This window comes from Bos mutus, chromosome 23, assembly GCF_027580195.1.
Source record: "Bos mutus isolate GX-2022 chromosome 23, NWIPB_WYAK_1.1, whole genome shotgun sequence".
Lineage (NCBI taxonomy): Eukaryota > Metazoa > Chordata > Mammalia > Artiodactyla > Bovidae > Bos > Bos mutus.
The window spans coordinates 32,832,617-32,846,292 of record NC_091639.1 but is presented as its reverse complement, the minus strand read 5'-3'; the positions used below and the strand labels follow the sequence as shown (position 1 = coordinate 32,846,292).

The 13,676-nt window shown below is 43.0% G+C and overlaps 1 protein-coding gene across 1 annotated transcript in view; it reads right to left on the bottom strand.

Annotated features, from left to right (window-relative positions):
* The window catches only part of XPO5 (exportin 5), a 44,290-nt gene that overhangs the window by 12,104 nt on the left and 18,510 nt on the right, over positions 1-13,676 (bottom strand). The window contains exons 14-20 of the mRNA XM_070361356.1: positions 13,470-13,588; positions 12,142-12,297; positions 10,754-10,795; positions 10,391-10,480; positions 7,141-7,340; positions 6,412-6,511; positions 5,107-5,288 (exon numbers count right to left, since the gene is read on the bottom strand). Of these exons, the coding sequence (XP_070217457.1) occupies positions 5,107-5,288; positions 6,412-6,511; positions 7,141-7,340; positions 10,391-10,480; positions 10,754-10,795; positions 12,142-12,297; positions 13,470-13,588 (889 nt within the window). The remainder of the gene's footprint in view (positions 1-5,106; positions 5,289-6,411; positions 6,512-7,140; positions 7,341-10,390; positions 10,481-10,753; positions 10,796-12,141; positions 12,298-13,469; positions 13,589-13,676) is intronic.

The following is a 13,676-nucleotide window of genomic DNA, read 5'->3' as shown; positions in this document are numbered from 1 at the left end:
ATGCTGGGAGGGATTGGGGGCAGGAAGAGAAGGGGACGACAGAGGATGAGATGGCTGGATGGCATCACCGACTTGATGGATATGAGTTTGAGTGAACTCTGGGAGTTGGTGATGGACAGGGAGGCCTGGCGTGCTGCAATTCATGGGGTCGCAAAGAGTCGGACACAACTGAGCGACTGAACTGAACGGAATGACTAAAGATGTTCAGCATCTTTTCATGGCCATATTGGCCGTTTGTATATCTTCTTTAGAGACATGTCTAAATGGCAACCCACTCCAGTGTTCTTGCCTGGAGAATCCCAGGGACAGGGGAGCGTGGTGGGCTGCTGTCTATGGGGTCGCGCAGAGTCAGACACGACTGAAACGACTTAGCAGCAGCAGCAGCAGCAGCAGAGACATGTCTAGTCAAGCCTTTTGAGCATTTTCATGAGATTATCTGTTTCCATATGTCTACCCTTCTCAGTGGGCTTCTCAGGTGGCTCAATGGTAAAGAATAGGCCTGCCAAGCAGGAGATGCAGGTTAAATCTCTGTGTTGGGAAGATCCCCTGGAGGAGGAAATGGCAACCCACTCCAGTATTCTTGCCTGGAAAATCCCATGGACAGGGGAGCATGGCGGGCTACAGTCCATAGCATCGCAGAGTCAGTCGGATACAACTTAGTGACTAAAACACCATCACTATCCTTTCTCAGTTACAAACTATTTTGACTTCTCTAGCTCTGCAATAAGTTTTGAAATTGAGACATCTGAGTCTCCCAATTTGGTGCTTCTTTTTCAAAACTGTTTTGGCTTTTGGGGGCTCCTTGCAATTCCATATGAATCTGAGGATCAGCTTTCTGCAAAACAAAACACTGCTGGAAATTTGTTTGTTTGCCGTTCAGCCTGGGGGACCTTATTTCCTTGACCAGAGATCAAACCTGTGTCCCCTGCAGTAGAGGAGATGCAGTCCTGACCACTGGACTGCCAGGGAATTCCCACTTTTGGAATTTCAATAGGGACTGCATTCAACATTCAGATGGCTTTGGGTAATATTCCATCTTAATGAACTTGAGTCTTCCAATCCATGAATACAGGGTGCCTTTCCCTTTAGGTCATCTTTAATTCCAGGAATGGTTTTTAGTTTACAGAATATGTCTTTCATATCCCTTGGTTAAATTTATTCCTAGATACTTTATTCTTCTGAATGCTATTACAAATGTAATTAAGTTCTTAATTTCCTTTGGGGATCATTCATTGCTGGTGTATAAAAACACAACTGATTTTTGTATGTTGATCTTGTATTCTATAACTTGGCTGAATTTATTTATTGGCAATAGTAGTTTTTGTTTTGTTTTGGGGTTTTCTGGTGTTTTTTTGGGATCTTCCATGAAATGGGAGGCTCATCATTTGTGCATAGAGATAGTTTTGCTTCTTTTCCCATCTGGACGCCATTATTTCTCTTTCTTATCTAACTGCTTCTGGTACACAATGTTAAACAACAGCGGTGAGAGTGGACATCCTTCTCATGTTCCTGATGACAGAGAAAACCTTTACATCTTTCACCACTGAGTATTAACGTAAGCTATGGATTTTTCGTAAAAATCATTTTCATGTTGAGAAAGTTTCCTTCTAGTCCTAGTTTGCTGTTGCAAAACAACACTGTTGACAGGGTGTTGGATTTATCATGAGAGGGTGTCGGATTTTGTCAAATGCCTTTTCTATCTCAACTAAGATGATCAACTGGCTCGCCCCCTTTTTCTATTAATATGGTATACTATGCTGATATATTTTCTTAAGTTGAACGACTTCTCACTAAGGAGGTGGCACCATGGTACTGCACTTCTAACTCACATGCAGTGGAAGAAGGACTCAGTACATACTGCTCTGGTATCTCTGACTCCAGATCATGTGTTCATAAGCAGGGTGTCCAACAAGCCCTAGTAATAGTCAGATTCCTAAAATATCGCCTTTCCTGACACACATGCAAGTTAGAGCACTATGCTTCCACTATTAAGAGGAACTAATCATTGTTTGGCAAAGAAAAAGACAAGCAATAAAAATCTTAAGTTGTGCATGATCTGTACCTATCTGAAATATTCTTATTATCATCAGCTAAGGATGTAGCCATCATACCACAGGTATATATTATTCAGCCACAATAGAGGAGAAAATCTTGCTCTCTGGAACATGATGGACCTTGAGGGCATTATGTACATGAAATACACCAGACACTAAAAGACAAATAGAGTATGATATTACATATGGAATCAAAAAACCCAAACACATAGAAACAGAGCCAGTTTGATGGGTGCCAGATGGAGACGGGGGTGGGGAAAATGGGTGAAGGTGGTCGGAGGCACAAACTTCGGTTAAAAAGATGAGCATGCTCTGCAGAGGCGATATATACACACAGCGACCACAGCTAACAATGCTGTGTTATGTGTTTGAAAGAGAGATCTTACAAAAGAGATCACAGAAGGGGAAAAAACGCGGTGAGGTGATGAAGGTAACTAAATCTACTGTGGTAACATTTCAAAAGGTATACATATATCAAACAAACAAACAAAAAAGTATAATCACTAGGCTAACCAGGGCTTCCCACATACAAAGATTTCAATAAAACATTGCAGATATATGGAAACAATGTAACAAACTTCAAGTTTATCAGAAAACTTGTTATTCTAACAGATAGCGAATGATAATGAACCTTTTGAGAACCAGAAAATTCTATCCCCCACATCTATCTTCCATCCAATCCACTAAGAACAACACTGTCCGGTGGAAATAAAATGTAAGCCACGTAAGCCATTTAAAGTTTTCTAGCCAGCCAAACTTGAAAAGTGAAAAGAAATAGCTTAAATTAATTATATTGTTATTTAACCTGACACATAAAAAGATCATCATTTCAGTGTTAGCAATATAAAAATTAATGAGGTATTTAAATTTTTTGTACTAAATTTCTGAAATGTGGTGTGTATCTTCATACCTACAGTTTATCTCAATTCAGACAAGCCATATTTTAAGTGCTCAGCTGCCAGCTGTGTGGCTAATGGCTACCACACTGGACAGTGCAGCTCTAACACCTTTGATTATCAGTTGATAAGGAATTAAAACAGGAATTTTCCAACAAGGAGTTAATACAGAAACTGGCAGAAATGAAAATTAGGACAACTTTTGAAAACTATCTGATTCACTCTATGAAAGCTGAAAATACGAACACCTTATAAACCAGGAACTCCATTCCTTTATGTAGGATTCTATTCCTACCCAACACAAAAAGATATTTGTAAGAACATTAATAGTCATAAATGTTCTTTGTAATAAAAAAAGGATTTATTACATTCTTTGTAATAAAAAAAAATGCTGGTAACTACCCAAAAGTCCACCAGCACTAAGTGGATCAATGAGTTAGAGCATACTCACACAATGGAACACCACACCAGCCATGGAAACGGACAAGCCGCAACTACACACGATAACACGGATGCCCCCACGAACGTTGACACTGAGCAAGAGAAGCCAAGACACAAAGACTGCGTGCTTCTGACTCCATTTATTAAAGCTCCCAAAACCAGATAAAGTGTTAGTTAGAAGTCAGAACAGTGGTCACCCTTGAGGGGCAGAGAAGGACTGAGAGGCACTGGGTAAGGCTGTTTATTGATGTAGGTGCTGATTACATGGAGGTGTCCACTTTGTCAAAATTCATCTGCCTGCACTCACAATTCGTGTCCTTTTCTTATGTGTATCTGTACCATTAACATTATACTTCAAGATAAAATTTATTACAAAAATAAGGCGAAACTTTTAACAGCTCCAGAGGCACACTTCTCAAGCAATCTCGCTACTTTGTAACTACAGTCAACATTTTTCAAATACCTTTTGATTGACTTCAGGATTTTCCAAAAGCACTGAACTCTCTGACAACTGTCTTGTTTCCTTGCCCGACCAGGGGTGCACCCTGTTTTCAAGTCTAGGTTCCTACCACAGGGACTCTGGCCACAGGCCTGAGAAGTCAGTGAGTCTCCTGCCGCCTGACTTCATCACCTTCTTATTTCTCTAAGCTATAGAAGATGCTTCTGGTCTTAGAAACATATATATGGTAACAAACCTTTCCTTGACTAAATATTCTACTACCCTCTCAACTTGCAAGCCATACTTCTTTGAAATCTCTTTTCTCCTTTTGAAATCAGAACAAAATATTATCTATTTCCACAGACATGTCCATAATGACAACTTGTTCAGACACTCCAGCCCTCCAATTTGGTCAACATTAACTTAAAACCTTGGATTCTGTTGCCAGCAGAGCATCCCTAAGACATGAGTAATTTGGTCTGCCCAATTGCGACTGTGGTCTTACACCACAGGGTAAGAGGCCAAAACGCAGCGGAACAGAGCTCTCACCTGAACTCAGAAACACTCTAAGATGTAAAAAAGCAATCACATTTTGCTTTGGTCAGTAAGAACTGCTTCTCTCCAGAAGCTCTCTTGCGCTGAAGAGACTATTCTTGGATCATCAAACATATATCAAGTAATCAGTAAGTCTAGATTTTGTGTGTCTGGGGTGAAACCCTAATTCTACATTTTAACCAAGCTCTCAGGTGACTGCTGATGCTGCTGGTCTGAGGACTCAGCTTTGAGAAATAAAAACTGAGGACCCTGCCGTGGAAGAGGTGCCATGCCTTCCTTTGGCATGACTGGTCCAGTTGAGAGCATAGTCACTACTAATAAATCCAGATGAGCTCATGTGAACATCTAACCCAGAAAAGCACCACCACAGAAAGCAACTGCCCCGCTCCCAATGAACAATTCCCTTAGCGGCAACATTTTAGACTAAAGAAAACTTGGTAGGGAATGAAGTTTAAAGAAGTAAAAGAACTCAGGGGGCGCTCAAAATGAGAAAAGCCATTTTGAGATTAGAACCCATGGATGTGTTCACTTGGAACGCAGGACTTAGACAAGGGAGAGCCAATGTTATTTTTAAAAAAGAAAAGCCCTTCCAGAAAGAACCAAGACTTAATCTCTCATTTACCACCAAATGGTCTGAAGAAATATAAACAAATTAAGCTTTGGAGATTTGTCAGGTAAAGAGTCTTAAATACAACAGAGAAAAACCCTTAGTCTGACTCACCTTATAAGGGCAAGCAAATTGTCAAGAAGTTTCAGGATCTGTTCTGTGCAGGGGTTACGGAATATTGGGTTCCCAGTGGGTGTATAAGCCACCACAAATCCCCCAGCTTTGGCCTCTTCTAGGTCAGTGGGCCAGCAAGTTCGTTTCATAACACCCAGGATGCTATAAACACAAAAGCTCATCTACAGAAAAACAGAAGATGAGAAGTAAACATAAAAGGGGAAGAAAAGACCACAGTGCTATTAGATCTTTGCAAGATTATGGGGAAAGTGATACAAAAGTTGGAGAGAAGGAAAGATACTCCCCACCCCCCACCATTCTTGTTTCTTTCTTTAAGGTCAAGTCCAAAAGGGACCCATTCAATGCCGTCTTCAAGACCAGTGGTAGGTTCCAGAAGCATCCCTTTCACGAGGATGTCCTAGAGGCTGTGGTGACTCTCCTGAGGACCCAAAGGTGGCCTGGACATGCTTCAGATGAGATTGGGCACATTCGGGGTGGAATGGCGGTAGGCTGGACATGCTTCAAAACTGTGTTTACCCTAACAACATTTCATACTGGTTTTGAGTGGGTCTTGCACCCTCGAGTTTAGGCCTTCATAGGTTTGCCTTAATCCTCACTCATAGTACTTTCTAGCAACTGACAACTTGCCAGGTTAACTAATAAGACTTTTTGCCATAATGGAGCCAGGCACAATGCTCATTTGAAAAGCAAAGAACTGGAAAATCTCAGGTTTGCAAGTCAGGCCACCATTTAGGACTTTACGCTGTGTTGTGTTTTTGTGCCCAGTCATGTCCAATTCTTTGCAACCCCACAGACTATAGCCTGCCAGGCTTCTCTGTCCACAGAACTTTTCGGGCAAGAATACTGGAATGGGTTTCCATTTCCTTTTCCAGGGGATCTTCCCGACCCAAAGACCGAACTTGTGTCTCCTGCATTGGCAGGCGGATTCTGTAGCACTGTATCACCTGGGAAGCCCAGGAGTTTACATGCCAGAGAGCAAAGGCACGGAGAACCCACCCTGCTGACCAAGTTCTGACCTGCTTCCTCATTACACCTTTAGTCCTCTGAGCTACTTAGATATCCTTAAAATCAAAATAACGGCTTCATAAAAAGACCACCAGCTCTGTTGTGAGAACTAACTCAAGAATTCAAGACCAAAGAAAAGAAAGGAGACATTCAGGAAAGCGGAGGCTCCCAGATTTTTCAGTCGTATACAAAAAATCTCCACAAACCTGGATGAATGACAATACCCTACTTCTATCCAAGGCTAACACACCTTCCCACTCCCAGGAGAAGCTTACTTACTCGTGCTCGGTTTAAGCCACAGGGATCCTCCAGGCCCGGGTCACAGTTTTTCCGATCGGCGCCCACGTAGGCAATAAAAGCATCGACATCTGAGAGCACTCTACAGGTCGGCAGGGGAAAGACAAGTTACACCGTGATTCTAACCAAGGACAGTTACTTCCTCAAGAGATAATAAGCTGTATTACTTGAACCCCAAAGAGCAGTTGTTACAGTGAGAGGAGTCTAATCATATTCATTGTCAGCTGTCATGTGAGGATTTATTAAACTTCTCTTCCGCCTTCTAAATGTGACCAGTGACACTTGAGGAATCACAGAGGATGCAAACTTGAAGATGCTGTGTGGGCACAGAGGGCATCCGTGCAGCTCCTACTTGCAAGGCCCCCACCAGCTGTTCCCACTCCTTTACATGTGCTGGGGCTGCAGCCTGACACCACAGCAGACCTCCCTCTGGGGCCTCCTGCCCCCCCCGCCCCATCCATCTTTATTCATTTCCTCTCTGTTCCACTACCTCTGCAGAGCAAGGTGGTATTTTCAGCACTTCACTCCAAGACTGCCTTTAGATACCCTCACGCATCACCGGGAGCAATGAGAATAAACAAGCCATGACGCACATCGCAGCGTACTGCTGTCTGACACCTCCATATCCTATGCCCAACCCCAGGCTCAGCTCTTGGTAAGAGCGCGGGTGCTCAAATGCAGTGAAGGTCACGAGCAAAGGCTCTCCTCTACCTGTGCATGTTTTCAGAAAGCCAGATGCTGGCTACAGGTGCCATCAGCTCCTCAAGAAACACCTTCTGACGCTCGTAGCTCTTGAACTGGTTGCTGATGAGAACCAGGGCTTCCATGAGGGCACACTTCTCCATCTGTGTCAGGAGCAGCTCGTTGGAGAGGAGCTGCTTCACGTGGTTGTACAGCATGTCGAAACTGGGCTGTATATCACAGAGAGAAAAAGCCAGAGGCGGTGAAGGTCTGATTCTCAGTGAGTGTGGGTCACTCAAGGAAGGTAAAATGAGGACGAAGACATCCCCAGAATAGTCAGGCCAGTGAGACTGTCATTTGATAACTTAATTACAACACTCTTCTTTTGCCTGAACAGGCAAGGCAACGTAGGCTTCAGTATTTGGGGAACTGTGCTTTCCTCGTCTATAACCAGGAAAACCATCTGTCTCTCTTTTTTTTTTTTCCATATTAACTTTTATAGTATCTTCATGGACAAAGAAAAGGAAAGTATATCCATTTGAAGGCAGAGTTCCAAAGAATAGCAAGAAGAGATAAGAAAGACTTCCTCAGCGAGTAATGCAAAGAAGTAGAGGAAAACAATAAAATGGGAAACACTAGAGATCTCTTCAAGAAAATCAGACATACCTAGGGAACACTTCATGTAAAGACGGGCTTGATAAAGGACAGAAATGGTATGGACCTAACAGAAGCAGAAGATATCAAGAAGAGGTGGCAAGAATACACAGAAGAACTGTACAAAAAAGATCTTCACGACCCAGATAATCACAATGGTGTGATCACTCATCTAGAGCCAGACATCCTGGAATGCGAAGTCAAGTGGGCCTTAGGAAGCATCGCTACGAATGAAGCTAGTGGAGGTGATGGAATTCCAGTTGAGCTATTTCAAATCCTGAAAAGATGATGCTGTGAAAGTGCTGCACTCAATACGTCAGCAAAATTGGAAAACTCAGGAGTGGCCACAGGACTGGAAAGGCCAGTTTTCATACCAATCCCAAAGAAAGGCAATGCCAAAGAATGCTCAAACTACTGCACAATTGCACTCATCTCACACGCTAGTAAAGTAATGCTCAAAATTCTCCAAGCCAGGCTTCAGCAATACATGAACCGTGAACTTCCAGATGTTCAAGCTGGTTTTAGAAAAGGCAGAGGAACCAGAGACCAAATTGCCAACATCCACTGGATCACTGAAAACGCAAGAGAGTTCCAGAAAAACATCTATTTCTGCTTTATTGACTATGCCAAAGCCTTTGACTGTGTGGATCACAATAAACTGTGTAAAATTCTGAAAGAGATGGGAATACCAGACTACCTGACCTACCTCTTGAGAAACCTGTATGCAGGTCAGGAAGCAACAGTTAGAACTGGACATGGAACAACAGACTGGTTCCAAATAGGAAAAGGAGTACATCAAGGCTGTATATTGTCACCCCGCTTATTTAACTTATACGCAGACTACATCATGAGAAACGCTGGGCTGGAAGAAGCACAAGCTGGAATCAAGATTGCCAAGACAAATATCAATAACCTCAGATATGTAGATGACACCACCCTTATGGCAGAAAGTGAAGAGGAACTAAACAGCCTCTTGATGAAAGTGCAAGTGGAGAGTGAAAAAGTTGGCTTAAAGCTCAACATTCAGAAAACTAAGATCATGGCATCCAGTCCCATCACTTCATGGCAAATAGATGGGGAAACAGTGAGAGACTTTATATTTTTGGGTTCCAAAATCACTGCAGATGGTGATTGCAGCCATGAAATTAAAAGACGCTTACTCCTTGGAAGGAAAGTTATGACCAACCTAGATAGCATATTCAAAAGCAGAGACATTACTTTGTCAACAAAGGTCCATCTAGTCAAGGCTATGGTTTTTCCAGTGGTCATGTATGGATGTGAGAGTTGGACTATAAAGAAAGCTGAGCACCAAAGAAATCGATGCTTTTGAACTGTGGTGTTGGAGAAGACTCTTGAGGGTCCCTTGGACTGCAAGGAGATCCAACCAGTCCATCCTAAAGGAGATCAGTCCCAGGTGTTCATCAGAAGGACTGATATTGAAGCTGAAACTCCAATACTTTGGCCACCTGATGTGAAGAGCTGACTCACTGGAAAGACCCTGATGCTGGGAAAGACTGAGGGCAGGAGGAGAAGGGGACGACAGAGGATGAGATGGCTGGATGGCATCACTGACTCAATGGACATGAGTTTGAGTGAACTCCGGGAGTTGGTGATGGACAGGGAGACCTGGCGTGCTGCGGTTCATGGGGTTGCAAGGAGTAGGACACGACTGAGCGACTGAACTATGGACAAAGATCAGTTTGTTTTATATAGCATCTGCCTACAATGCGGGAGACCCGGGTTCGATCCCTGGGTTGGGAAGATCCACTGGAGAAGGAAATGGCAACCCACTCCAGTATTCTTGCCTGGAAAATCCCACGGACAGAGGAGCCTGGCAGGCTACAGTCCACTGTCCATGGGATCGCAAAGAGTCGGACACGACTGAGCGACTTCCCTTCACTTCACTTCTTCATATAACTACATAAAGCAAATAAAAAGGTGGGGGGAGAGGGAAAGAAAAGTGACAGACAGACATAACTACTGTGTATTCAGAGAAGAAATTTTTGGTTAATTGTTATCTGAAGCAGTGCTAAACTTCTTAGAGAAACCCTCCAAAAAAGGTTAGGGTTTGCACCTGGCTTCTCTCAAGACTTGCATACTACTTGGCATGGTGGTTAAGAACATCACATAGTATGGTAAAGAGGTGTACAATGACAGGGACACTCCCACACGGAAGAGAACCATTGTTTTGAGACAATACGTTTGCATATTTAACTCCACTGAGAAGGAGGAGGGGCCTACCAGGTGGTGCAGTGGGAAAGAATCTGCCTACCATGCAGTAGACACAGGTCAATCCCCGGGTCGGGAAGATGCCCTGGAGAAGGAGATGGCAACCCACTCCAGTATTCCTGCTTGGGAAACCCCACGGACAGAGGAGCCTGGCGGGCTACAGTCCATGCAGTCACAAAGCGCTGGATACAACTCAGTGACTAAACATCACCACCACCGCCACAGCATGAGAGGAAGAAGACACCAAGTCCAGAAAACATATACTAATACTTTTTCTTAGCAAAGCTGAAGTTCCTAGTTTTCCCCTTATGTGAGGTATAATTAGGGGCGGATTTACAGGGAAATGTACGCAAACTGGGCATGTGTCAGTGGCTCCTTGACCACAGTCAGGGCTTACCAGCACGAGCTGGGGGTAGTCACGACACATCTTGATGATGGAGGAACACGCGTGTCTCCTTACATTCCTCACCGCCCGGGTCCTGGGAGCCTGGGAAGAGATACTCGATCAACTTCGAGCCACTTTAAATATAATTTACAGATGCTGCAGAGAATCGTGTAAGTATCTCCTTCAGAGGCAAACACAACTTTTGTAGCTACAGGAACATAATGAAATGACATTCATACTTAGCATGAATGAACCCACACGTTTACTGCCTGCCCTGGAGTGTCCTAGTGCCCAACACCACATTATATGACTATCTGTCTCCTGCCTTTATTAACCCTTTTTGCTTATATTTGTAGGTTGAATGAATGGTCTTACCTTACTTTCTTCAACAATTTCAAAAGTGACAGATGAAAACAGCTAAGGGAAAGAAAAAAGGTCATTCATCAGTACCAAATGCATAAAGTATTTAAAAATAATAGTTATAAAAATTTCAACAAAATCCCCAAAGTGCGAGTAATATGGTAGCAAAAGGGTTTTCAACTGGCTTTACAAAGTTTCAGGTGTTCCCTTCCTCAGATAACTGAAGAGCTTGATAGTCGTAATTTTGCCATCAAATATTTTACAAATAAAAAGTTCACAGAACCCCTGAACAATCCAGGCCATCACCCAAACACTTGGCCAGGGTAACATCACTCCACTTTTTATTAAAAGTTGAGTGGTCTACTCTCCCTGATTCCATTTCACAACTTCCCACTGAATCCAGTGTGGTGGAACTGCTGCCCTAGTCACTGTGATGGAGTACTCTAACAAAGGTCTGATCGAGGAACTCAATGGACATTTTCCAATTCTTAAGAGAATTTCTGCAGCAACAAATGAGTCTGTTTTGAAGTCTGAAGTTCTTCTGGACTTGGTAACACATTTTCTCTCTGGTCATCCCTTTCTTCTTCTTTGAGGGCTCCTCCCTCGATGGTGATCACCAGCATTCTCTGCTTAAGGCCATGTCCAACTCCACATACATCTCCTTTGCTAAGGTTTCATCTCCACTGTGGAGGAGGGCATGGCAACCCACTCCAATATTCTTGCTTGGAGAATCCCCATGGACAGAGGAGCCTGGTGGGCCGCAGTCCATGGGGTCGCGAAGAGTCAGACACGACTGAGTCACTAAGCACACAGACTGTCTATACTGTTGGCATTTCTATCACGGCTATGCCTTAATTTTATCTCGTTAATTCTCTGAGTCTAGACTTAATCTCAATTAGCCAATTTGGTGTGACACATCTCCACCTAGAAACTGTATGTATACTTCAAACCTAGTCTTGCAAAACAGAGCTCACCCCTTCTTTTCCTTACTCCTACCCTCCTCCTGGTCCAATACTCTCACTCAGGTGGGACTCCAACTCTCACTAATCACCTAAACTGGACCCCAGAAACTTTCCTCTTACACATCTCCTCCCAACCTGCCAGCACACACTGACACCTCCTCCTTCAGGTACTCCTCCATTTCCCAGTGCACACGTCTACTAACTGCAATGCCACGGAGGTACCACACCTGTCTGTGTGCGTTTTCTCTCCAAACAGAGAGGTGCTTATGGACAAGGCTTTCCTTCTAGCACGGTTCCTGCTCCACCGTAAGTACAGAGTAAATATTTGATAATTGAATAAACAACTGTTTTTTAGCTTATCTCATATATTTATACAAACAATTACAAAAATAATTAGCTTAGAAATGGCAAAATAAAGTTTACAAAGGAGGGGGAGTTTACCTTAGAGAAGACCTGGGGCAGGAACTCTGGTCTGTAGGTGACAAATGGAAACAGTGCTGAGACGTTAGTGAGGACACAGGACAGGATGAGGGGGTCCTTGGTGTCAAAGTTCAGAACCATCTGCAATAGCTCTACTCCATCAGTAACAGGAATTTCCTGGATACAGACATTAAAGGAGGTTGCAAGAACTGAAACTGCTTCTGTTAAATTTCCTTCACACTCTATAATTACGGCCGCCAAATATGGTTTTATATACTGCTTCTTAACCCTTAAAACAATCTAAGCATTACACCATGTTATTAAAATTTTCATAAATGATGCCGCCATTATTAGGGCTGCAGCATCACCTACTACTGGAAACCGAACAAACTCAGAAAGCCATCATTTCTAATTGAAGTGATGTAAAAGCAGATGAAGTCAATGATCCTAACATCTAATTTGTTAATATGCCATTTATGTGAAAAAGCAATAAATCTCACTTATCGTCAAAGGACTCAGATTCGACAACTAACCTAGAACACACTAGGTTAAGATGAAGTGAAGTCGCTCAGTCATGTCCAACTCTTTGTGATCCCGTGGACTGTAGCCTACCAGGCTCCTCCGTCCATGGGATTCTCCAGGCGAGAATACTGGAGTGGGTTGCCATTTCCTTCTCCAGGGGATCTTCCAGACCCAGGGATTGAACCCAGGTCTCCCGCATTGCAGGTAGACGCTTTAATCTCTGAGCCACCAGGGAAGCAGGTTAAAATGATTACCCCTCAAACAAGTGATCCAATTATTTTAATCTAATTAATGTAGTTAATACAGTATATGCTGTTATCCAGATAATTATATAATTCCCTTTAACACTATAAGAGATGGGTGATAGGTGACATCAAGTATAGAAAAGCAAGATCTACTTAATCAGATTACTTAGCAAACAGGGACGCAGATCAGCCATCATGAATTTCTGGCCGATCTGCCATAAACTGAAAAGGTAATTACCATAAATCCTAATGATAATTATCTCTCCAGATTTTCCGATTCAAGGCTTCTATCTATTCAAGGCCTCCCTGTAATTGTTATCCTGCTTGTGGTTTACTGTACTATCAGGCTTATCTTATTATGTAAAAATGAACACTAAACCCTGCAGGGCTTAAGAGTCAGAGAGACCTACCTGGTCCCAACTCTGCTATTTCTTAACTATTTGACCTTGAATACATTATTCACCTTCTCTGAATCTCAGTTTCCTCTTCTGTGAGATGCACATTCACATATTTTCCTATCTCCCTACCAGCTTTAAAAAGATCAAAATTATTATGCAACCAGCATGGGAAACAAGCACTTACTTCTTTGTCTAGCGTTCGAAACATCTGGTTGATCACACTTTCCAAAAAAAAGGTCATGGCTTCCCACTGCACAAATGATGGTGAGAATATGGAGCAGAGGCTGCTTTCTCCAGTTCCAGCTGTGGGAGAAGAGGATTTTAAAGACACATACACACATACACACACACAAGCACTATAGGATCACAGAAGACATCGAGCCAGTGGGGC